Source organism: Aplidium turbinatum, chromosome 4 (assembly GCF_918807975.1).
Source record: "Aplidium turbinatum chromosome 4, kaAplTurb1.1, whole genome shotgun sequence".
NCBI classification, from domain to species: domain Eukaryota; kingdom Metazoa; phylum Chordata; class Ascidiacea; order Aplousobranchia; family Polyclinidae; genus Aplidium; species Aplidium turbinatum.
The window spans coordinates 23,215,449-23,242,025 of NC_137475.1; the positions used below are offsets into that span (position 1 = coordinate 23,215,449).

A 26,577-nucleotide genomic window follows, 5' to 3' on the forward strand; every position below is an offset into this window, starting at 1 on the left:
ATAACTTTATTGTATCAAAGAGAGCAAAACAAAATCTTGTCAGTGGTTTTGACAAATCTTGTCAGTGGTTTTGATAAATTATGTTATATTTTTACACACATAGTTTGTGCTCCAAACAAAACCTTGACTTGTTATGTATTTGTTGTGTTCACTTTTTTTGGCGAAAATATATCGAATTGGATTTCATATGCTGGATTCATTATTATATATAATTATTCTAGAATAGATTCGATTTCTCAACTATTCGAAAATGCCCATCCCATTTGTGTCGCATTTTGTGGTTTCTAATAAGTATAATGATTATTGCTCTTCGCTATCTTTGTTGCGTTATTTGGTTTGCGTTCATGAAATGAAATGCTGGTCTGCAAAAAAACTTTAAAAACAAATCCATGAGTCCATGTTTTAGCAGCTCGATTACCCTCTTGATTTGTAATTGTGCTGTCTTTGAATTAATTGTTGTTTCTTCTTTGTTCTTCGTAACGTTGCGCGTCTGCAATTCAGGCATTTCATTCTCAATTGTCGCTTGTCAAGCCCACCTAACCTTGCTGCTTTCCTCCTCAAGTTTCCTTTTTCACATTTTAATGGGTCTTCCTTGTTTCCTACAACCCTCCACTGGCAACTATGACACTCTTCTCAAAACATCATTGTCTTTCCTTCTCAAAATATGCCCAAACCACCGTTACTCTATTCGCCTTCGCCAACTTATTAACATTCTCATTTAACCCAAATAAGTTCATAAGTTCCTTAGTATTACAGTCGAAATCGTTTAAAGTGCCCCTGACAGGTTGGATCCAAGTATAGTAACTTTTTAAAGCATTTCCTTGCGCAGAATCATACTTAGCGAACTTTTTTAACCTTAACCTCGTAGCTCGACTGGTTAGGGCGTAATTTACATCAAACGACGGCTCCGCAGCGCCACCACAGGCGAAACTCCATATTTCACTGCTCTGGGACGACTTTGGTGGTATTACGTCATCCTAAGTCGGCGTTCTTAGCGACGGATGAAACATACGTTTCCTAGATGTAATTGCTGGATCACAGTTTAGTCGGAGTTGGTACAAGCGGTTGCTTTTTTTAAAGATCTGTTGTTTCTTACAGTTTAATAAAACTGTACTGGCTACGTTCCTACAAAACCTAAAATATACTTGAAGTGAAAAATGAAGAAATTGTACGAATCATCATTCATATTTAATTCATCATCACTATTCAAAAATAAATAAAAGTTCTCTCTCTCTCTCATGATGTGCCCTCAGTACGTACATAGCAGAGTCTATACATGTAAAAGCCTAGTTTACCTGTACAAGGGTACGTTTTTGTAAACGTTGTTGTTTAGAAGTGCTGAAATCATCATCAGCAACTGGTTGCATTTTTGCTTTTATAGATGGTAGCCTATGGCAGATTTCTTCAAAATGTAAAGTTTGCTCAAGCTCATTTTTACTTGAGTGGTATTAACAAAATCATCTTTAGTGAAGTGAAGAGAACATATATGACTAGTTTTGTATGGCCCATCCTACTTTCAAACACTTGAAGAAAACTTCGACCATTTTCTTCTCAGCACCTTGTTTTGTGGAAAAGCGTGAAAAGAAAGCACACGGTCTTTGTCACTGACACTGTCACATATTTATTTATTATTTATTTGCGTCAGACAAAGCTGTCCACATCGAAAACAAAACAACGAAATACTGTAATACACAAACTGAAAATAAACAAAGATCACAGAGAGCCACCTTGGATGCCGTCGGTTTAAAAGCTCACTAAATAGGCTATCTACTGTTACAAATTTACATACAATAAGCGACGAGCGTTGGAAGAATTGAAAGCATTCAGAACGATAAAAACAATCAGATGACATCATGTCTGATATAAAGCGATTCGAGGAGTGCATGCAATCGGTTAATAAACGAAAACATGTTTTTTCCTCAATAAAGTTTCAAACGTAGTTACATTATTCATTACTTGATATTCACGGGCACTGACCTAACGAGGCAAATTGTGCAATATTCTGAAAGAGTCATTGTAAGCAACACGTAATTGTTTTATACTAGAAGATCTAAACTTGTTCCACAACTGGGATAAGTAAAACGACATACAATAAGAACAAAATAAACTGTTTTTTACAGCAGGTGAGCATTTAGAAAAATTGAGATTTTGCATTATTTGCAGCACAATACTGAGAGCGTACTTGCCTTGAAATATAATTTTCATCTGAGAACTATCAATAAATACACCCAGGTATTTTACAGAGTCTGTGAACACAATTTCAGATTTACCTAGATGTAGCAGAGGAGCACGTAAAAGATAAAAGTTTTTTGGGGAGAATAACATACCAAATGACTTTTTAGAATTGAAAGTAATTTCATGTTCAACAGCATACTTGTGGCAAACATCTAACAAATTTTGTAAGCCACACAAACTAGGCGAGATGCAGCAAATGTCATCAGGAAACATAATATGATTTAGACAAGAGTTGCCAACATAGCAACCAACTTTTGTTTTATTGAGATAAGAAAGCTGATCAATATATATATATATATATGGCAAAAAGATAGGGGCTGAACAGTGAACACCCCACCTTGTCAGACTCCGTTGGACACAGTAAATGATTGGCACAGGTGACCTTCCCACCTCACTTGCATGGTTTTTTTACTATAAAGGCACAAAGGTCACCAGTATTCCAATAAGCGAACAAAAGGCACGTTACGTGTGATAAGCGTTTTAAACAATAAATGATGATTGACTTTGTCGAAGGCTTTTGAAGCATCCAAAAAGACAGAATATACAGGAGTGCCATGACTGATATAAGAGGACACTGGTTATTTTAATAAAAAACACTCATGTCAGTACTATGACCAGACTTAAACCCAAATTGATTGTCACTGGTATTCAAGAAAGGCAATAGATGATTCAAATAAAACATTCAAACAGTTTTGAGATTACTGTGGCTAGAGCAAAAAGTCTATAGTTACCTGAATCTTGAATGTCGCCATTCAAATTCTTTACAATCGGGACTAAGACAGTTTTCAAGCAAGAATTTGGTACAGTGCCATGACTAAGACACATATTAAAAAGCAAGGTACACTAATATAAAAACGAATAATCAGCATAAACAATATGTTCAGCTGAAATTTTGTCAGCACCAGCAGCGCAGTTTAATGGCAGTTTGACAAGCAAGGAACCAATTATGTCCATGTTGCAACAAAAGTTGTAATATTTATCCCTAGAAGAAATACATGAGTTAACAAATTCTTTTTCAGTGTTGGTTTTGCTAGAATTTAGCAAGGAGCTGTAATGATGTTTTCACATCTCAGCAATTGCTTCAGGACCTTTTGCTCCACCAACATTTACAGGAAGAGAACTCTTTTTGCAAGTAGACTTTTTTACTTTCTGCCAAAATGACTTATGTGAGCTGTCCAAGTTGAGTGCTGAGGCAAGCACATTTGCTCTATGTTGTTCAGAGGCATGATTACAACGGTGAAATGCTTTTTTAAACTCCTTTCGTTTACTCTGCATCAACTCATATAGGTAACCATTTCACTGTTTCCCATTTTTTACCTACATGATGTAACTTTCTCTGGCAGTAGCATGAGCTTGCTTAACATCATTATTCCAACCAGGAACAGAAAATATGTTACATTTCTTCTTTACATCAACAAAGATTTTATCAGAAGCTGCTTTGAGAGCATCAGTTGTAATATTATAGAAAGAGTCTATTGAGGCAACATGAGAAGCATCTGAACAATGAGAATTATTGCATTTAATACTTTCAGTTGGCAAGGACATTTTGGATAGATATTTTTAAATACAGCAATACACATGAACAGCAATTTTTAGGCATTGCCTCAACCATAAATTAAAGGTAGCCTACTGTTTGTGAGATACTGTTGTTACACTGCAAATGGCTATAGCCAGATTAGGACAAATAAAAAAGTATCAAAATTGTAGCCCTATGAAACTGCAATTTCAATTGAATTGAGATGCTGTTTGATAAAAAGAAACTCAACCTATTTGATCAAAACCTGGTAGTAATAGTAAGTTCACTTTTCTATTTCGGTAATTCTTAATTTGCACATGCTTTAGACCAACAGAGCCCAACACATTCACGTTTTGCAGTAGCCGTACTATACCTAACCAAGTCACAAGTCACCACAGATTGTATCTTCCAGCTTACGGTGACGTCACACCGATGTTGCCGTTTTTATTTTCGCAATAGAATGAGTGTCAGATTCGCCGATGTCAACGAAAGTTTGCAAGCGTGTAACTTAGTAGCCTGTTGATATTTTTTACAATTTTCTGGTCAGGGAAGTTTGTTAGTGTCACCTTTTTGGTATCTTAGGTAAATTTTGCAAATTTATTTACCTGTCAGAGGCACTTTAAGCGCATAGTCAATTTGTCAAGCTTTTTTATGCGCTTAAACGGTATATGCGCTTAACCGTTTACATTGTTTGACAGTATCCTATACGTCAATACCGAACGTTTATCTAACACAAAAGCGTGAAAACAGACCGCTGGACTTTTTCGATGAACGAAGGCATTGAGCCTTAATACGTAACCCGGAGTGTTAGGAGATTTACAGAATATTGTAGAATAGTACTGTACAACCGAATTCCAAATAACGGTACTACTTTGTTTGGCTGTTGGTCAGCGAAGTGTGACGCAGCAACAACTGTTCACGCGCGTTCCTCGTGGCTTTCGGGTAGCTGCCGTGATCACCCATCCGTAACGAATTCGCTTCAGCAAGCAAGAAAGAAAATTCACTAATCATGCGATTTAGATTTTCTTTAGTCTTGTGGTTCTACAGTTCGTACTGCGACGTAATGATACTTGTTTATGATGTAACAATCCATAAATGAAATGTGGTCTTGTGATTCATACAGCACTGTACTCAAATCATAGAAGAGAAGGCCTTTTTTCGTGCGGTTTTACTTTATTGTTTAAATCATGTAGGCGCTAACTGTCTGTCTTGAGGTGTTATCTTGAGCAACTTTGCTTTGCCAAAGGAAATATGCGGTTAAGTGATAAAAGTCTACAAATCTATCAAGAATTCCTAGTCGCTTAGCCGATTTATGCGATTAATCATTATGCGACTAAGTGTTGAATTCTCTTCACATGTGAATGGGAATGGTTTGGGATTATGCAATGCTATGCTCTAAAGCGATTTATGCTCTTAACCGATATATGCGACTAACGACTAGCCGATTTCGACTGTATTTCTTTTTCCATCAGCTTCACACCACACGTAGCCCTCACCATCGCTTGTAAACCATATCTCACTTCTGTACAGCATTGCAGATTTCACGCAACTGAATGCTTAAAATAAAAATAGTTCTTTCATTCCTTCCTAGGTATAAATCTGCACTGCATCTCGTCCAGGTTCACAAAAGATCTTCTATTCTCCGACACTCTTGCCACTGCATACTTTGCATGCTCTAACTGCTTTACCTCACATTTTATTGCATCACCCTTTCCCTTGAAGATAGGTATATCACCACACTCGTCTTCTATTCACTTGGCATTCCTTTTCATCTAACACATGATATTCGTCATTGTTTTCAATCCTGTCTTTTTACTTGCACGCATTATTTTACAGTGACCTCAGATAGTTCAAGAGCCTTCTCTTATTTCATTTTCTCCATTGCTAAGATCCACTCATCTCGAGTTACTCTCTTTATTGAACCTGCTACCACATCGGCTTTCACATTTTGATCCCAATTGTTTCCTTGTTCCATTATCCGCTAAAACATGAATCTCCCACCAACCTTCGCAGTCAATGCAAAGCAGCGTTGTTTTAAACTTACACATGTGGAAAAGCGACCAATTTGTGAATGCAAGTACCATCAAAAGCATACCGTGCATTGTTATGTTGGTTAACTGCACAACTAAAATCGTATGCAGTGGACCTGGTTTTCTGTAACATATTACTGAAGATGAATCTCTTGCTGTAGCACTTTGTAGTTCACTCAAATTATGCAACTTCAAACCATAAAGATAGATGCATGTAATCCATGCAACATCGGATCAAATAAAAAGTTAAATTTTTTCAAGAAATGTTATTGTTTGACAGCATTTTGCTGTGCGACTTGTAGAAGTGTTTGGAGGTTTTTCACTCCCTTTTGAAACCAAATGTTTTGCTTCAGACATGAATGTTCTGTTTACTATTTTTAAAGGAGGGTATTTTTTACCTGGTTGTCAAGCTGTGGAAGGGTACGTGGTCGTCATAAAACCGAATGATGGAGACGAAAGAAAGTTCCAAGTGTCTTTCAATTTTTCCAAGCATACTCCATACTTCTTCAAGTCAATGGTAACTTGATTTATAAAATAGGTTTAATAAATATTCATAAATTTATATTAAATCAGTTTTATTGTAATATTTCAGTGATACTGTATGTTATTTTAAGATTTTTTCTGTACCGTAGCCTTTGTGATTATGTATCTTTTAAAAAGTAGGTTTATTAACCTCTGTGACTAAATTTTTCAATATTATTTACTTCAAATAAAATCCCTGACCTAATCGAGTTTAAAACAGAACAAAATGTTCAAATGTTGGAGCTTGTTTGATCACCAACACAGGCACAGCTGAAGTGCTTGGATCAATCCCTGGTTTGGAGTTACGCATGCTACTGTATCAAGTACCACAGTGCAATTCAAGAAGCACCAAAAACTGCAGGACTGGAATAATAGTGGCTGGACTTTCATTCTCACCAATCACCATGCATGCATACTCACCACAATCCGACATGCATGAACTCACATTGTGATAAGTTACAGTCTTCGAATTTAGCATATTTTTACTTCGGCAAAAGCGTTGCCGAGGCCAAACGGCAAAAGTTGAAATTGCCTCGGCAATTGCTGTGAACGTTCATTACGTTTAAAAATTGTGCTAAAACATGCAAAACGAGAAGAGAAAAATATAATAGAGTAGTCTATCAAGACCTGTTTGTTTGATTGTGATGTAATAATACCAAAAGTAGCGATAAAGCGAGCAACACGATACGCACACTGTTACGATAATTCATGTTAAATAACTCACGGTCACCGGGGGGGGCTGGGAGAGTATGTTAATTTTGGGTTGATCAACTTTCGAGTCAGCACAAATCGATTTAATTTTCCTGACCGGTTGTATTGAGTAACAACAATGCCCAATAAGAAATTTACATTTGTTTTACATTAATTCGACATCTGGCGACGTTGAATTATCATAAAATAGCGTTAATTGCTAACCAGGTACCGGCAACAAATTAATAGGTCCCTGCGAGAAGATTTCCTCGTATTACGTTTACAAAACATAATTTCGGCACAATTGGAATACTGCGAGCAACACAAATACTGTTTGATAAAGAACTAGTCAGAATCGGAATCATCAGATGCTGCATCAGAGGATGAGGTTGTCTCATCATCACTGAGATCAGATACATCAAGAGGCTCAACGCTTGGCTGTTAATCTACACCAGGGGTCGCCAACCTTTTTGAGCCGCGGGCCAATTTGATAAAATAAAATATACTGGCGGGCCGTAACTGCCGGGACAGCTTTTCTGAAACGCGAATATCTTACCCTTAAATTGCACGGCGTTTTACACTCCTATTCATGCTTATATAATAATATGTTCATTGATATGATAAAAGGAATATATTACTTTGAAACCGATTATTAAAAGAACAAATGTTGTTTGCATTTTTTTGCCAAATTGCCAAAGTCAGTTTTGATATTGGAACAAGAAATTTGTAAAACATCATTAACATGTTCATCAGATAAACGTAATCGAAGTTTATTTTTTGCAAAGTTCATCTTGGAAAATAATTGTTCACAAAGATAAGTGTTCCCAAACATGAATGCAATTTTTTTCGCATTATCTTGTAATTTCGGAAATAGGGCTGCAGATACATGTTCTTTGTAAAACACTTCCGGAGAAGTAACGTGAAACTTCAACTTTAACGTTGTATTATTCTGAAGTTCAATCAGTTCCATCTGCACGCTATAGTCCGCATCGGCTGGATCCACATCAAAAGGTGTTGCCAGTAACGCGAATTCGTGTTTGTGCCTTCACATGTCCTGGAACCGGGAAGCAAACTGCTGTTTGATGCCAACAATAACCTCCACATATTTCAACGTACTTGACGGACTGTTGTTACCAGATTGGAAAAATGTGCAAAATTAGAATTACGAAGTTGGTGTTCCAAAAGTCGCAGCTTACATTCAGGTTTTGTTGCACTATGATTTTAGCATGCGAAAAACAACTTATTTATCGTCGCGGGCCGAATTGCGTGCTTTTGCTTGGAACTGCTCGCGGCCGGAACGAAGCGCCTGGTGGGCCGGACCTGGCTTGCGGGCCGTAGGTTGCCGACCCCTGATCTACACTGTCTTCGTCGTTCGCATTGAAGTGTCCACGACTCCACGTTTTGCGGCTTTCATGCTTTGATACCCATCAACACGCCTTTTTCTCTTTCGCAAAACTCCAATAGGGTGTTGACTTCGGAACAAATCTATGGCTATAGCATATCGACTGGGAGGAATGTCTCTTCCTGCACATCGCACTCGCATTAGTGCTCTTTGGCTATCATTGTTGAGACGCATTCTAGGAAAAGAATAACACAGTTTCAACAACACAGCCTAACTATTTTTTATACATTTATCCTTGATTTAGTACGGTGTAAACCAAAAAGTACGCAATAAATTACATTTCATCATTGGTAAATCTTTATACATATACAGGGTCATCAGTATTTATCGTTACAACTTAAATTGGTTATATTTATGAAATGAAAGAAAATTTAGAATTTTTGCAAATGTATTATTGTAGAAAAAGCAATAGAGAGTTAATACACAAAATATTATGCAATATGTCCTCCATCTGCGTCAATAACTAGTTGAAGACGTTTAGGAAAAGCCTTGCATGTGTCACGAATTACTTTCTGAGGGACTTTAGCCCTCTCCTTCTGCAGTTTCACCTTCAGAGCTTCCAAACTTTGATGGTGAGTGGCCGTAACCTTGCTCTCAAGGTATGACCAGATCCCAAAATCAAGGAGATTCAGATCGGGGGAAGATGGGGGCCATTCCTCTTTGGGAATGAAGTGCTGGACATTCTCGGAAAGCAACTCCTGAGTCTTTTTAGCCCCATGTGATGGTGTAGAGTCCTGCTGAAAAGACCAGGGACGCTTTTTGAAGTGCTTCTGGGGCTGGGCCCAGGGCATCAATGCGCCAACGAGGATGTCATCTCGATAGTTTTGCTGGTTCAATTTCACCCCCTGGTCAACAAAAAAGAGGGGTCTTTTACCTGACTCTGTCGCGGCTGCCCAGACCATCACTGAAGCGGCACATTGTTTCCTTGTCACCACTCGAGATGCTTCATCCCTATCCCTCGACCAAACCCGATCGTTTTGGGTGTTAAAGTGATGTTCAACATCAAATTTCTTATCACTGAAAACGAGATTTGGTAGCATGCTATCCTGAATGCAGGAAAGAAGAATCTGGGATCTTTGGAGTTGTTTATCAACAACTTGAGCAGAAAGTTGTTGTTTCTTGACATGCTTGAATGGAGACATCTTCAGGTCCTTTTGGAGTAGAGTTGACATGGTCCCATACGACACTCTCGACTCTTTAGCCAGAATCTCGATGAACAGAAAGTTACAGAACCCTGGCTCTGAGTGGTAGATTGGCGTGAGCGCGCAGCTTGTTCGGCTGGGGCGGGATTCAAACTAGTGGCGATACAGGGAATAAGCACAGTGTTAAGAGTAGGAAACAACTCTTTCGAATACATCGCATTGAACCCACTTGATAGCATGGATTGAATACTTCCCAAACAGGTATCGATAGATAGCTGTGATAGCTTCAGGAAGCAATAACTCGTTTTTTTTGCAAAATTAAAGAAAAGTGGTTTTATGCAAGCAACTACATCAAACTTGACGCATTGGAAGATGATAGTTTGAAGATTACAAATTTCCCGCCGAATTCCTTCTAATTTGCTTGCATCCTTCTTCATGGTGGTATCGAAAGGTTGGACAATTTGATGGTTTAAAAAACCGATCAACGTTTCCAAATTTTTTAAGTAGGCGTCAATAACGTTGTGTTGGTGCTCTAACCACCGCATGCCGAAGGAACGTTTGTATCGATATGCCGTTTTGTTTGATGCAGTGGCGTGTCGCCTAAACAATCGCCATTTCAGGTTAGCCCGTTTGAACGGATAATATACAGTTTCCAGCAATGTTTCAGCTTTTTTATTAATTTCGGAATACTTAAAGCTATCGATTTGTACAACCTTTGATTTGTACAACCTTCGTTTCAATCTGGAGGAAAGCATTCTGCCACAAAGTGCGGAAGACAAATTGACAATTCTTTAAACTTTTTCCGACTCGCACCTATCTTTGCCATCACTACTCTACTTGTGCAATTATCTGTTCCTAACATATCTCCAATCTCCATGATAGCGGAACTCCATAACAACTTCTATTTCATGGCATCCCAATTCCACATGCTTCTCGTGCATTTCATCACCTACAATACTTTACATCTTCTGTATTTAAACTTTATCCTACTCATCAATCTTCCATGAACGCCTGAACATCCCTTGTACACCCAATACTTGCATTTAATACACTGAATAGAATTCCTCATTACTCTCTTGCCACATGGTTCCATAAAATTGACTGCTAATACCTTATTTGTACATTTTATTCTTGTTCTCATTGCTTTCATTTTATTCACATTCACTTTTAAACCTTTGTTTTCCTTTGCATTTTTCTATCTGACATACCTTTCTTCTACCTCTTTCTTACTGTCTCGCTTAAGCACTAAATCGTCAGCATACAAAAATTCTTTCAATGGTAGCTATTCCATGTTGTGTTTGTCCCATAATTAATTTTTGCTGACTTTGTTTTGTCAATTTCACGTTCTGTGCACTTGTCATGCTTTTTTTAAAATAGCAGATAATGAAGCCCACTGATAGATCTATCATGGCATTCGTAGACATAAACTTGTAAACAATTAATGTCTACTTGCTAAATAGAATGGATCTGCTACTATTCGGCTAGTTCCCTATTCGGCTACAGTACAATTCGGCTAGTCCGATTCGGCTAGTTCCCTATTCGGCTACAGTCTTTTTCTGCCATGGTAAAGTAACATCAACTGAGAGTCTTAACGAAGCAAGTAATCAAAGGAATTCCAGGTCATGTAATGCCGAAACCCAGGTTTATTCTAAACTGCTACTTAGGTTTTAACTTCATCTTTTATGTCAAACGCTATTTGGCAACTGTCTTTTTTTCGTTGACACGTTTTCCCTGAGACTTTATCTCATTAACCTCTATTGTTAATCATGAAAAATGTTGTTTTGATGTAAAACACTTATTTTGAAGGAAACCAGACAACAAAATTTGTCATTTTTACATTGATTCAACGTCTGCAGACGTTGAATCAATGCCGGATTTTGCCGTCTGGGAAGGCACTCAAAGGTAAACATGGGATAAAATGCAAAAGAAACGATATTATGGAATAAAATACAAAATTCTCGAAATAAACAGAAGAATCGGACATACATGTCTCTGTTATCATTTTTAATGTAAAAATTCCTTTTTGTGGTCCCTTTGTCTGGAACAAATCCAAACTGTGCTGTTGAAATTTCCGATTTTAGTTTTGGTCTCAATCTCATTATCATGATTCGGAGTAAGATCTTTGTTAGATGATTCACAAGGCTAATTGTTCTGTGGAATGAGCATTCTGTTGCTCCGGTTTTCTTTGGTGAAGTTATGAATATGAAACGTACCATATCACTAGGGATGTTTCCGGTGTCATAAATATGATTTAAGATCTCAGTGGTTAAGTCTAAACCCACTCATCTAAAGCTTCGATAATTTCAACTATAAAAGAAACGATATTGTGGAATAAAATACAACATTCTCTAATTAAACAGAAGGCGTCGTTGGATTTGAAATTTTGTAATAGTTGAGGATTATATTCTAAGTTTGCATACAGACGGTGACGTAGGATACATGTCGATTTTATGTGAGCAAACATTTCAATTTAATAGTTCAAACATTTTGCGCTAAATTTCATTTCAATGTATTTTTCTTTGTCGGAATGCAAAAGAAACGATATTGTGGAATAAAATACAAATTTTCAAGACTGTAGCCAAATAGGGAACTAGCTGAATCGGACTACCCGAATCGGACTAGCCGAATAGGGAACTAGCCGAAACGGGCCATTCCGAAATAGAATAGACCATGGATCGCGGAATTAGAAGGATTGGAGTGTCCGCTTTTTCCGCTTTTAGGATATTTCACCAGTAGTCCAAGTTCTATCATTCCATTGCTTGTGATTCATGCACAGCCAGATACAGTGGTTTAGGTTTACAGTGGTTTATTCAAGTGGTTTATTCAAGTGCTTGCATGCAATGTACAGTAGGGTGGCCAAAAAAAATTGAAATTTTTTATTTTTGTTTGCACACCCGCTCATTTGAGGAGGATTCATGAAAAAATGACACTGTGAAAATTTGATGTGAATCCGACAAGAGTAAGTGCTCTCCCACCGACCTCAAAGTTTGCTTTCTTTGGCATAATTCGTCAAAATTTCTTGAATATGTGACGTAATTCTTCTTTGACTTATCTGCATTGCAGTTGCACCATTTTTGTGTTAACCATTGTTTTACTCTGAATTTATGATATAATAAGTGTTTCCACATGCAGAAAAACAGAAATAATGTACAAAATAGATCACATTAACAAGCGTTTGGTATGAAATTAAATGCACTAAACTTAAGAGAAAACCGCATAAAAGTACGTTCACCAGTCACGATCACAACGCTTCAGGTGACAACACATTGCCCAGAAAAAGCAAAAGAAATGTTTGTAAAGAGTCAAGCCATTGATTTTATTTAATGGAGCTGTTGGCATGTTGGCTTTTACTTGCACTTGTTGGAAGCAGCTTCTGTGGTGCTCGACCACCTGATAGAGGAGCTGGCGCTGTTGTTCATTTTTCGTAAGGACTTCATTGAAGTCAGTAGCTAATTTGACTGCCCAGTGCCCGCTCTGCACAATCATTGACGACTTTGAGATCACGGCATGCAAGAAATAGCAGCCTTCGATTAAATGCCTGCTGCACGACAGTGATAGCTCCAGTGTGGATTCTCGTATTGCTTGATGTTGTGTCAAAACAAAGTGCAGCTAAATGCTCTGCTACAACTCGTGTATGAATTCCACTACTTTTTGGCCCATTAGTGATCCCGTTCCAACAGGCAGCTTCGGAATGCCAAGCAGTATCTCAACATGCATACCAGAAACTACAATGGCCAAAGAGTTGCACTTTGTGCCAGTGGCATTAGTCAAATGTTTACCATGAAAATGAGCAACAAGTGGAACTGTTGGTTTAAATTTTTGCCGCACTGCAGCTGCCAGGCTTTCACGTGAGGTGTTTGGGTCTGCTACTATTCGGTGAGTCCGATTCGGTGAGTCCGATTCGGTGAGTTCCTAACTTCTAACCCCTAACCTTAACCCCTAACCCTAAAACGGTAATGATAATTAGGCTACGGTACCCCATTATTAAAAAAAAAAAATTGAAAAAATCCCCCGTTAAGGGATCGGACTCACCGAATCGGACTAACCGAATCGGACTCACCGAATCGGACTCACCGAAACGGGCCATTCCGGAGGTGTTTCGAGCATTCATGACAGAGGAATGTGACATTGTCAATTCATTTATATCAATTCCAGCTGCAGCAAGAGCAGGAGTGACGATCATCATTGCTTGACGACTTGATGTTATAGTTTTGTTCAGTGCTGCATTAAACAGTGAATTATCGATAATGCAGCGTTTTGGTAATGGCTGCTCCTACTGGGTTTTCTGTTGTTTTGGTGTTATTTGGATTTATGGTGCAAACAGTGGGTCACTGGAAGAATCTTCATCATCTGCTGATCATTTTCAGATGAGAAAGCAGCAGCACTTGATGGTACTGGATCAATGCGATTTCTGTTGCGTCTCTGTTCATCATCTTTGCGCTTTCTATACTTTGCAGCAGCTTGCCGATGCATTGGGTCCTCTGTTGTCATTAGTATCTCTCATGCACCACATTGGTCTAACAAAAACTGGCAGTCTTCTGGTATTGTTGTGCGGCTTTCCGAGTTAGCATGTGCAATATCAAATAATGCACTTAAGCTCTAGGTGAAGTCAGGTTCTGAGGTCAGCTGGGAAGCTGAATTTCGCCTCCCTTTGTGCTTTGATTCTCCTATATGCTCTTGATGGATGCGTTTTAGTTTGGTAACAACGTGAGTCTTTGCAGTGGTAGCGATATTAGCTTTCACTCACAAGAACTGTACTGCAAGCAAGTGGCAGTGTAACCTTATTGATCTTCATCTCGTAGTAGAGGTGGTGAAGAACCACACCCCATACAGGTAGCTGACATGGCCCCTCAAGAGAGTCAACACTAGAGAGTGGGTGTCCATTTGTTGACTCTCTTGAGGGGGCCATGTCAGCTGCCTGTATGGGGTGTGGTTCTACTGCATTGCAACTGCAGATGAAGTAATATTAACTACTACCATCTATGCCACTTTTTGGTTTGCAGCACCTTCATCAATATCTGCCCCTACAAATGACCTAGCAATGCTACAGCTCACAGAGGAATATAAATAGGTTGACAATGCAATTTCTCAAGTGGCAGAAAAAAGTTGAGGTTGCACTTGTGGTACATCAGTGAGGATCTTGCAGCACTGCCTTTATTCAGTGATGATATCACAGATGATGAAAAGAAGGCAACCGTTAATGCTCTTAATAAAGACCCATTTTCCGAAGATGTTCGTCGTGTTGCCCAAAACAAAATTGTCAAATTTCAACGTCTCTCTTTGGCACAATTTGTAACACAGCATTCACTTAACCTTTTCGAGTCACTGCTTCTGTCGACACATGGCGTGATCGTGATGATTATAAAGAAGCATGCAAAGTTTGGCGTCATCTCAAAGCCGTCAATAATTGTGCAGAGCGGGCGTCAAATTTGCTACTGACTTCAATGAAGTCCACAAAAAATGAACAACAGCACGAGCTCCTCTATCAAGTGGTCGAGCACCACAGAAAGCTGCTTCCAACAAGTACAATAAAGTCAACCAATGGCTTGACTCTTTACAAACATTTCTCTTGCAATTTCTGGGCAATGTGTTGTCACCTGAAGCGTTACGATCGTGACTGGTAAACGTACTTTTATGCGGTTTTGGCTAAAGTTTAGTGCATTTAATTTCATACCAAACGCTTGTTAATGTGATCTATTTTGTGCATTATTTATGTTTTTCTGCATGTGGAAACACTTATTATATCATAAATTCAGAGTAAAACAATGGTTAACATAAAAATGGTGCAACTGCAATGCAGATAAGTCAAAAAAGAATTACGTCACATATTCAAGAAATTTTGACGAATTATGCCAAAGAAAGCAAACTTTGAGGTCGGTGGGAGAGCACTTCCTCTTGTCGGATTCACTTCAAATTTTCACAGTGTCATTTTTTCATGAATCCTCCTCAAATGAGCGGGTGTGCAAACAAAAATAAAAAATTTCAATTTTTTTTGGCCACCCTAATGTACAGCCAGGCAGTAGGGTAGTTTTTTTACATTATCTTAAGAAATATATTTTAGTAGATGTGCAATGCAGCTATGTTTTTATTTTAACCAAGTTTAGCTGAACACTGAGGGGTTAAGGTCTTCATTTAGGTTGCTATATTTGCATATGATTTTGTCCTGCTAACCGATGATATAGGCTAGGCAATAAAATTATTTCTTCCAGAACTAGTGTAGCTTAGGCCTACTTTGTGATTTCAAAATGCTATATGGCTGCTCAGCACTAAATTTGTTATGGAACTCCAAAATTTAATGATAATGAACTTCAATGATATATGCAATGAAGTTATTTGTTTATTCCAGAACTAGTATAAGTAACTTAGGCTTACTTTGTGATTCAAAATTGCCATATTGCTGCTCAGCATTGAATTGTAAAATTGGTTATGGAACTTCAAAAATTCCTTCTGGGGTTTCAATTCATAGGTATCCGATAAACAATCCATGTTTGTTGAAGTTGTGGTTGAAGAATATCAGTCGAGAGAATTTTACTCCTACCAAAAGTAGTCGCGTATGTTCGTTGCATTTTCTACCAAGTGATTTCATTTCAACCAGTGTAGATAAAAATGTTACAAGACAGAAAAAACTTAAGAAGAACTTGGTTCGCAAAATATTAACACCTTGTGCCATTCCAACTGTGTTTGAAAATCTTCCTAAATGTATTGTGTCTTCTCCATCAACTTCAAGATCAGGGAATGCTACCTCTACTTCTAGACTTAAAGTGCCTCTGACAGGTAAATAAATTTGCGAAATTTACCTAAGATACCAAAAAGGTGACACTAAAAAACTTCCCTGACCAGAAAATTGTAAAAAATATCGACAGGCTACTAAGTTACACGCTTGCAAACTTTCGTTGACATCGGCGATTCTGACACTCATTCTTTTGCGAAAATAAAAACGGCAACATCGGTGTGACGTCACCGTAAGCTGGAAGGGTACAATCTGTGGTGACTGGTGACTTGGTGAGGTATAGTACGGCTACTGCAAAACGTGAATGTGTTGGGCTCTGTTGGTCTAAAGCATGTGCAAATTAAGAATTACCGAAATAGAAAAGTGAACTTACTATTACTACCAGGTTTTGATCAAAAAGGTTGAGTTTATTTTTTATCAAACAGCATCTCAATTCAATTGAAATTGCAGTTTTGAGTTTCATAGGGCTACAATTTTGATACTTTTTTATTTGTTCTAATCTGGCTATAGCCATTTGCAGTGTAACAACAGTATCTCACAAACAGTAGGCTACTTTTAATTTATGGTTGAGGCAATCAGGGTTCCCACGCAGTCGGGAAAGTAGGGAAAAAGTAGGGAATTTAAAAACCCGTTTTCCAGACCGGGAAAAGGTCGGGAATTTTGTGAAACCTCCCTCGTGGTATTGAAAAAGTATGGAACACCTTGATGACTAAATTGTAGATAAAAAATTCGATATATCGGTATCGGTGATATCGGCCATTGTTTGAGTATCGGTATTTGGCCGATACTAAACGTGTGAAAAAGGCGCTTGCTGCGGATTTTCTACAGAAGCAAAGATATAGATTTTTTAAAGTTGTAACTAACGTCACATTGGTGTAGAAAAATAACAACCTGTTAAATTTTTGATATCTCACACTCCCATGACTTCTTGCGCGCGCATTTTGGCATTGGTTGCTTGCAGTGATTCTTTCACTCAAACAAAACGTTTTGTTTCAGCAGTTTTGCATTGTTCGAATCGATTCTTAAGTTGTAAAGGAGACTCAATTTCTCCAATATTTATCATTTATGTTTCTTTTTTAATCTCAGCAGAGTATAAAACTTGTAAAAGTTTTTCACCCATACGACGTCATAAATGAAATTATATTTCAAATCGGCGTAATGACGTGACATCATCTAAACATTTTATCGAATAAGGAATTAACAAATTCGATCGTCACAAGTGGTTTGGTGATGGCAAACAAATACGTTTTGACTTTGAAGTTCAGTGGGACAAAAATAGGGATGTGCCGATTACAGAATTTTTGCCGATTCCGATGCCGATTCTTAAATATTTGCCGATTCCGATGCCGATTCTTTGGTTAAATGATTAAAGCTGCTTTTAGTTGGCGCTTTACAAGTGGTTGCGATTTTGTTACAAGTTGCTGCCTTTGAAGTGTCTAAAAGCGTTCACTTTGTCGCCTGCTCTAGACAGCGTGATTTTTTACGGTAGTTCTTTACTTCTTGCGCGCTACAAAGTAGTGATAGACATGCGTTTTATTTGTCGCGGAAATCAGTGAAAAGAGAAAAATCGCCATCGCTCACAGAGTGCAAAATAAACGTAGCTTAATGCAGTGTGCAAAATATTATCTTGTGCGATTTGAAGTATTTTTCTCGCAGAAATCAAGAAGGTGCCAGAAGCAAGAAGAGAAAAAGACTAGAGTGTAAAAGACAATGAACGCAGCGGTATTGAATATAGGCTACAAAAAAAACTTTTAAAAAGTAACACACCAACCTTGCATTCAAAGTGCATCAATAGGCGAAAAAAGAAAAACATCTTGTGAAGAAATTACTATTGTTTTCGAACGCAGAGTTGCAGACAATCTTGTTGCTTAGCAAACACGTGAAGATTACCGGGTTGCTGGTTTGATTACGTTTGCGCAATCACACGATTGTTTGTTGAACGCATTAAGCGTAATAGGCCTATGCTTGGAATTCACTTCTCTCTGCTTAGTAAATTAACATTAAGCAACTTTTAGTGACTACGAATTTTACAACGATTAAACAATAATTACAAAGAACATTTGCGCTTTTTAATATTCGAAATTAAAGGCACGTAAATTAAAATGCAATAACATCAACTTTTCTCCAGTTGCTGGAGTAAGTCTGTTCCGTTGAGGCGTGAAAATATTGCCACCTGTGCTAAAAATTCGTTCGCTTTCGATCGACGATGGTGGTGACGAAAGCAATTTATTTGCAATTTTGCTCAGCTCAGGAAACATAGTATTGTTTGCTTTCCACCAAAGCATTACATTAACATCTCTTGGTGGAAGTGACAATGTGCAATATTTTTCCATTTTATCTTTCAGCTTCAGTGCATTTGGCTGTAACATAGTCCGTTTCATGGGTTGAACAAACAATCGAGTGATTATTGCGCCAACGAGGTAATATTTTTTCACGTGTTTACTAAGTGACAAGATTAATTCACTGCAATTCAGCGTCTGAAAAAATATAACTTGCAACTTCACACGTTGTTTTTCATTGACGCCCTTTGTTTTTTTCTAAAAGCGTTTTGAATCTTTCAGACAGTTGCTCTCATTTTCTTTGCAGTTTATACTCCCTCGCTTTTTCTCTTCTTGCTTTTAGTGCCTTGCATACTGCAAGCTAATAACTATTACGTAATAATCCATTTCTCCTTTAACTTCTAACCTTTGTGTAATCATTCAACTTTTATATTTTATCTGGTCTGATTTTCTCTTACGTTTTTCGTCATTTCAAAGAAACAAAGTATTTTGATCTCGTGCCTACTAAACAAGAGTTTACAAAATGGCGGACAATCGTCATAATTTAGACTACCGCTCTCCGAATGCTAAAAGTAGAACTCGGTTAATCCGGATTCGGTTAATCCGGATCTTCGCCTAATCCGGATGAAACTGGAAGTACAAATGAGTCAGGTTTGATAGAACCGTCATCGGTTAATCCGGATCTTCGCCTAATCCGGATGGAATCGCCGGTCAAATCGAATCCGGATTAACCGAGTTCTACTGTAGTTGACCTTGATGCGGTTGTTCAAAGAAGCCGTTCTTTGATCGGTGTTTCCACGCGCTCGCGCTACTTTTGATTAGGAAACTTTGATATAAAGAATCGGCAATTTTTTCCGATGCCGATTCTCCAAAAATTGCCGATACCTGCCGATTCCGATGCCGATTAATCGGCACATCCTTAGACAAAATATCCATTAATCAGGCCTTAAAACTCGTGTTTTTTTTCCGGCAGCCATCGTGGCCTACCGAGAGCTCCTTCTCGGCGGCCAAATCTGCGTGCTTGGAGGCCAAAATACAATAACGATAGCACGAGTAAATAGCATTAAACTTGCAACAATGCTAAAATGATCACTTAGCGTTGTTGAAGTCTGGGCGACGTCCTGCAATAGAATCGTTGTACCACGCATTGAATGCTTTATCGGGATTGTAATCCGGTATTGCGGGACCATCTAACGACCCTGAATTGTTTTAACTGCTCGCAGCTCAGTAAATTGTTTCAACTGCATACCGCCTTTCATAAAACCTGACTATTTATTCCGTTATGATGTCACCGTTGAGGGTGTGAAGTCACTAACCCACAGCATTCTCAACTATGAAGACACGTGTTTTACCCACGAATGTCAACTAACCTAATTCTCCTTTTTAACAACGATTCAATGTCCGACAACATTGTTTGTTTGTTTTTCATATCTTTACCCTGCATTGCGGGAAAGCGGACTTGAACGCTATGCATCGGTGTACGCCTTCCGACGTACACCTGACCTACGCTGCAGCCGACTGCAATGTCTGTTTCCGGTTGTCTACTCTGCTTACGACTTAAATTTGGTACTACCGAGGCCAGGGTACTACCCATTACTCGAAATCGATCACTGGGTAGAGGCAATTATCGTAAAGTTTCTTGCCCAGAGAAACAACAGCAAGTGGCTGGAGTCGAACATGCAGGCTCTCGACTGCGAGCCCAACGCGCTAACCCAACGCGAGCCCAACGCACTTCGGATTAACACTTCGTTAAAATAAACATCGGGAATTGCAAACAAGACTTACAGCGCTGGTGATCGCAGCTGGATATATTCAATACAACACTAGTGACTATGATGCGCTGACCTAATTCTGCGCCACTCTTTGATACTACATATTTTCGACATTTAATCCACGATCATTCTATTGCGAAATTAAATAATTGGCTAGAAGAAACCGGCGGCCAAACTTGGCCGACAGAGGAGGTAGCACAGGCGGTCATTCAAGCACTACTTAGCGGCGATGGCCGCATGCTGCTTTAAGGCTTGATTAATCTATATGTAATATATGTACTCAAATTTCATATCAAGAGTAAGTCCATATTTTTTCAGGTTTATGTCAGCTCCAGAGATTAGTAGGCACAACAAGACCTTTTACTGATTGGTTCAGTGAGGATTCGTGGTCCCGTTGCTCTCTTTTAGTGAATAGACTCGTTTTCAATTCATTCTTATAAGACATTACGTAATGAAAAAATATGTGATAAGGTTGGAAGACGTTACCGTTACGTCATGTATTTTCAATACAAATTGAAGTTTAAAATTTATTCTTTTGTTCATAGTCGTAATCCACCTTCAAAGCGGTATTACAAAGAACAATTTTCGATAAGGGGGGCATCAAGAATAAGTCGACATGACTTTTAAGGTTTACATCAGCTCCGGAGATCAGTAAAATATAAGGTTGTCATCTTAGGTGCAACAAGACCATTGATTGATTGGTTTAGTGAGCATTCGAAGTCCCATTGCTTTCATTTTGAGTGATCATACTGATTTCCAATTTATTCCTACAAGACATTACGTAATGAAAAAATATATGATAACTAAGAATGGAAGACATTACGTCATGTTTTTTCAATTCAAAATGAAGTTTAAAAGTTATTCTTTTGTTCATACTCGTAATCCTCCTTCAAAGCGGTATTAAAGAACAATGTTGTGGCGCAACATGCAGCTTTTCAATGAAGTTTGGGAACTGTTTTTTTCTTGTTCATCTGCGCGTTAAACACCGGTCATTCTCCGTTGTTCATCCACTAAGCAGTTTAGGTGAACTGTGGTTAGCCTACTTGCAGCAGGAGTTATACTGCACAGGCAGTGGTGTAGCGTAACCATGGCGTGACTTATTTAATTGTGGGGCACTCCAGAAGCAGAAATATTTAGCTTGACATGAAAATTTAGCCTCGGGCGATTTTTGTTCTGTAGCCTAACATTCAAAATTTTACTTATTACGTATATACTCGAGTGTAGTTCGAGATTTTCGCAAGTGGTTTTCACCTCAAAAAGCCAGGTTCGACTTATACAAGGGACAAGCTGTTTCCAGCTCGGCAGCCTTCAAAATTAACGCATTTTTGCTGCGGCAAAATTATTGCCGACCTAGATTACTGAGTGTGAAACTGCGTCGGCTGAAGTAAAAGTTTTGAATACGTTTATTTGCCGTGATTCAAACTTCAGTTTCAAATTTAATGATTTCTTGTCAATTCTAAACTTTATACACTTGTTGAGCAATACGCAAAGGTCAAGAGACAAAAGAGCTGATTTAAGCAATCAATTTTTTTTTATTTTTGCGTGTATAATCGTTCTTGTTACGTAACATTCCATGATCGTTGAAGTCGATTAGCGGCCGCATAAAACAATGATGTCAGTTTGGCTAGGTGATAATAGCGGTAAGTTACTGCAGGCAATATCTGCGATCAAGACCACAATACCTCAGTCCTCAATCACGGTGTCCTTTCATTACTAAAACCTACTATTATGACACAACAACAAAGACAATATCATTCATGAATCTTATTTACTGTACAATGTCTTTGTGATTCAGTGTTCAGAATCGCAAAGACAATGTTCAGTGTTCTTTTCACTTACTTCATTTTGTCAGTAGTGTGATTTTTAATTGTTTTGGTTTGGCTTATGGCAGGTTGCCATGTCCGATGGAATGAGGCTTTGAATTGCAATTTTAGTATAAATGTGACAGTTTATCCAAACTGATTTCAGTTCGGGTGGTCTTTTGAAAAAAAGAGTTTTTTCTTCAAACAGAAATCTTCTATACTGTACATTATAATTATTTTTCATACTGATTCGAATGTAATAGAGTCCGGATATATTATACAATTTTAAACCTGTGCGTGATCGTGTTTGGAAATAATACAGCACAGAAATTTTCGTTGATTAAGCACTGTTAATGCGCAATTTAGATCAAAATCAGGTTGGGAATTTTTTAAATTTAGTATTGAAAAAGTAGGGAGTTTTTAGAATTTAGTATTGAAAAAGTAGGGAATTTGTGTATAAAAAATGTGTGGGAACCCTGGGCAATGCCTAAAAATTGTTGTTCATGTGTATTGCTGTATTTAAAAATATCTATCCAGAATTTTCTTGCCAACTGAAAGTATTAAATGCAATAATTCTCATTGTTCAGATGCTTCTCATGTTGCCTCAATAGACTCTTTCTATAATATATATATATTATAACTGATGGTCTCAAAGCAGCTTCTGATAAAATCTTTGTTGATGTAAAGAAGAAATGTAACATATTTTCTGTTCCTGGTTGGAATAATCGTGTTAAGCAAGCTCATGCTACTGCCAGAGAAAGTTACATCATGTAGGTAAAAAATGGGAAACAGTGAAATGGTTACCTATATTATATGAGTTGATGCAGAGCAAACAAAAGGAGTTTAAAAAAGCCTTTCACCGTTGTTTGTAATCATGCCTCTGAACAACATAGAGCAAATGTGCTGGTAATATTCCAAGTGATGCGCAAGTTTTTTTGAATTCTATCAACAGGGGTGGCCTCCTGAAGCCCAGTGCTGTTGCATTTTCCATTGGTTTGAAGTGTTGGCATGTCTATTGTACTATTTTCTCGACTCCTCACTTGAAACATTGCTTTCTTTCTTGTGCTAATCATAGAACCTGTTTTATGCATGTTGTTATACAGCTACTTGCTAAGGATTGTGAGGCTGGCAAAATCTCTACGGATTGCCTTACATGTGAATCCGGGCAGTGCTCAGTCAGTGATTTAATTGCACGTTTCTTCAACTGTATGTCGAAAAATCTTGTTTCCGACATGTCTGCCATTGACCGAATGACCGTAAGTCATCCGACACGATGAAACGAATGAAACTTACCGGACAGTTCCAAAAGTAAATTCCAAAATTTTCAAAATGTGTTAACATATTTTTTAATTGTGTAATATTCATACAAGCAGCTTTTTCCGCAAATATATTATCAGACTTGACACTAGAAACGTGCTTGCAAGTCTATTATTCAGATTTTGCTTGATTTCTCCATGGCTAAATTCCAGCTTTGGCACTTCTTACCTAAGCTTAACGGTAAATTTTATTAGAATAAAAGTATCTTGCTTTTGTTTATTGCTACTGTTCACTGTTGTTTTCATTCGTCATATCTCAAAAGTTTAACTGTTGCTTTGTTTCGGTGACTCATTTCACATATCGCCGCTTTAATTCAAGACTGACTTAAGTCCACTTTTCATGATTTTGACTTTTTTGCATTTTTTTGCTAATTGGACATAAGCCCATGTTATGAGCAATTTGCTAAGCTGTACCTGCCTTAAAACCAGAGATACTGTAGGCTTATGTCCACACATTTTTCCAAGTTTTAATAATTTATAGACTTATGTCCATGCATGGACATAAGATAAATTTTTTTATAAAACATTTGGACTTAAGATATTTTTGTGGACTTATGTCCAAAAACTATCAGTGTAATTTTAGTTGTAAGTCCATTACCAATTACTGGCAACTAGTTAAGCTTGCATTGTATCAACATCATAATAACAATCACTTTGCCTTGCAACAAAACTACAGCAGTTGGCCTGCAATTCAACTGGCAGCATGGCAAGTACGGTTTAATTGAACAGTCGTATGCACATTGTATCTATGCGTTCGGGGCTTTAAGTAACTTTCAGATTGTACACCTGTACGTAACATACGAACAGAAACCACACAGTCTTGCCATGATCTCTTAGGTAATAGATATTTTATACCAATACAGCATCAGAAAAGGTTGTTGGCTATACCTCCTAGCAGGGAAAACGTTCTTTCATGACAGTATGATACAGGAATGAATCAGTCATTTGTTTGTAACATCTTTAACATTTTTTGACAATCATTTCTACTTATAGCCTACCCCTACCTATGGTCATGGTATTTACAGCAGCCTATACCTGAATTATGTTGATGATTGCAAATATAATAATGTGTTGTTTTTAAATAGGTTGTAGTATTTTAGAGTATGGTAAGATAATAACTTAGGGCAGTGAAAATGGAAATAGCAGAAAGCTCAAAAGGTGCAGGTACGAGAAGTTGGATGTCAAGCACAGATAAAATAAAAGCGAATGATTGCATATTTGTTCAAGCTGATTTATTCAACAAAAGTGATGTAGGACCAAAGTATACAGATGGCTTATTGTACAAAGAAAAGTCTCTCCTCAAAGGAATTGTGTTGAGTGTATATAGTAACACACTGAGGGTAAAATTTCTGATAGATAATGATGTTACATCCATCAACAAAGAATATGCTATAACAGAACAAAGACTTGGTGATCAACAACAAAAATTTATTCTTCCAAAAACAAGCGATATTGATGATGATTCAGATATGGATCCTGCTTTTGTGCCACCTTCAAAGCCCCATAATCATGCTGTTACTGATGTGGAAGTTACTGCCAATGTCAACACAGAAGAAGAGGAAGTGTTTCTTAGTGAAAGTGGACAACATTTATTTAAAGCTATGATAGATGAAAGAGATTGTGGTACAGTTCACGGCGTACAAGTTCAGTCCTTTGAAAGGCGATATTTTATTACAGAAGTGCTAAGTGATGCATACTTGTGGGAACGTTTTGATGAAGATGTACACTGCAAGGGAAGTGCAATACTTTGGAATGAAAGTGCTGTTTCAAAGGGTGATTTGAAGTATGGAGTTGAAGGAAGACCTCCGACTCCATTGGAGAAAAGAAAGCGCAAACGGAATGAAGCAGAGTGGAAGAAAAACGTTTTAAAAAAAAAGAGACAAGCAGGAGAGCAATACAGTTATAAATCAAAATGTGGTCAAGATTTCGTGAAATCTGCTAGAGCAGTAAAGCAACCATGCTTTGGAATCTGTAAAAAGAAATGTGCAGAAAACATTACAGAAGAAGAAAGAAAGCTAATCCATGACGAATTTTGGGAATTATCTAATATAGGCATAAAACGCACATTTTTAAGTCAATTAATTAATGTGTCAAAAAAGAAGAGAGAAAGGAAGCGTAAGAACCCGAAAGGAAAGAGACGTAACCGACAGTTCACAAGAACCTACTCCTTGATTAAACCCAACAGCTCAGGCACAAGTACATCAGTACCAGTATGTCAAAGTTTCTTTCTTAATACACTTGATATTTCAGAAAAGATGGTGAGAACAGTTATCCAGAAAACATCAAAGAGTGGAGCTATTGAAGGAGACTTGCGTGGTCAAACATCGGATCACAACAAGATAGAAGAAAGCAGAATCAACACTATCAAGCAGCATATTCTGATGTTCAAAACTGTTGAATCCCATTACATCAGAAAAGAATCAAATTGTGAATACTTGCCAGAACACTTAAATATTGCAGAGATGCATAGAATGTATATTGAATGGTGCAGTGAACGTAAGTTTCAACCAGAAAACTATTCCACGTATTACCAAGTATTAACCCAACAATTCAATCTGAAATTTCACAAACCGAAGAAGGATCAATGTGATAGCTGTGTTGCTTTTGCTAATACTCCAGAACATCTTGTTACCGATCAAATGAAGGCTGATCAACAAAAACACCTTGCTGAAAAGCAACTTGCAAGAGAGCATAAAGAAAAAAATGAAGAAGGAAGCTTCTAACGATGCATCTGTTCTTACTGCAGGATTCGATTTCCAGAAAACATTGCTTTCACCTCATGGAAAAGCATCTTCATTTTATTACAGTTTAAGGTTGAAAAATTACAACTTTACTGTGACTAATTTGAACTCTATGCAAACTACTTGCTTTTTGTGGAACGAATGTCATGCAAGAAAAGGTTCTTGTGAAGTAGCATCATGTCTTCTAAGTTTTTTATCAAAAGCAAACACCAATGGTGCAAAGAAAATTCACTTATTTTGTGATCGATGCTGTGGCCAGAACTGTAACTGTATGGTTTATATCATGTTGGCTATTGCTCTCGAGATTTATGGCTTTGATGAAATCACCTTGAACTTTTTGGTATCTGGGCATAGCCAAAACGAAAATGATACAGCCCATTCAATCATAGAACGTGCTGCA

At 37.8% G+C, this 26,577-nt stretch overlaps 1 protein-coding gene across 1 annotated transcript in view; it reads left to right on the forward strand.

The window, feature by feature from the left end:
• The window catches only part of LOC145769541 (uncharacterized), an 87,314-nt gene that overhangs the window by 23,907 nt on the left and 36,830 nt on the right, over positions 1–26,577 (forward strand). The window contains exon 3 of the mRNA XM_082581192.1: positions 6,165–6,298. Coding sequence (XP_082437318.1) covers positions 6,165–6,298 — 134 coding nt within the window. The remainder of the gene's footprint in view (positions 1–6,164; positions 6,299–26,577) is intronic.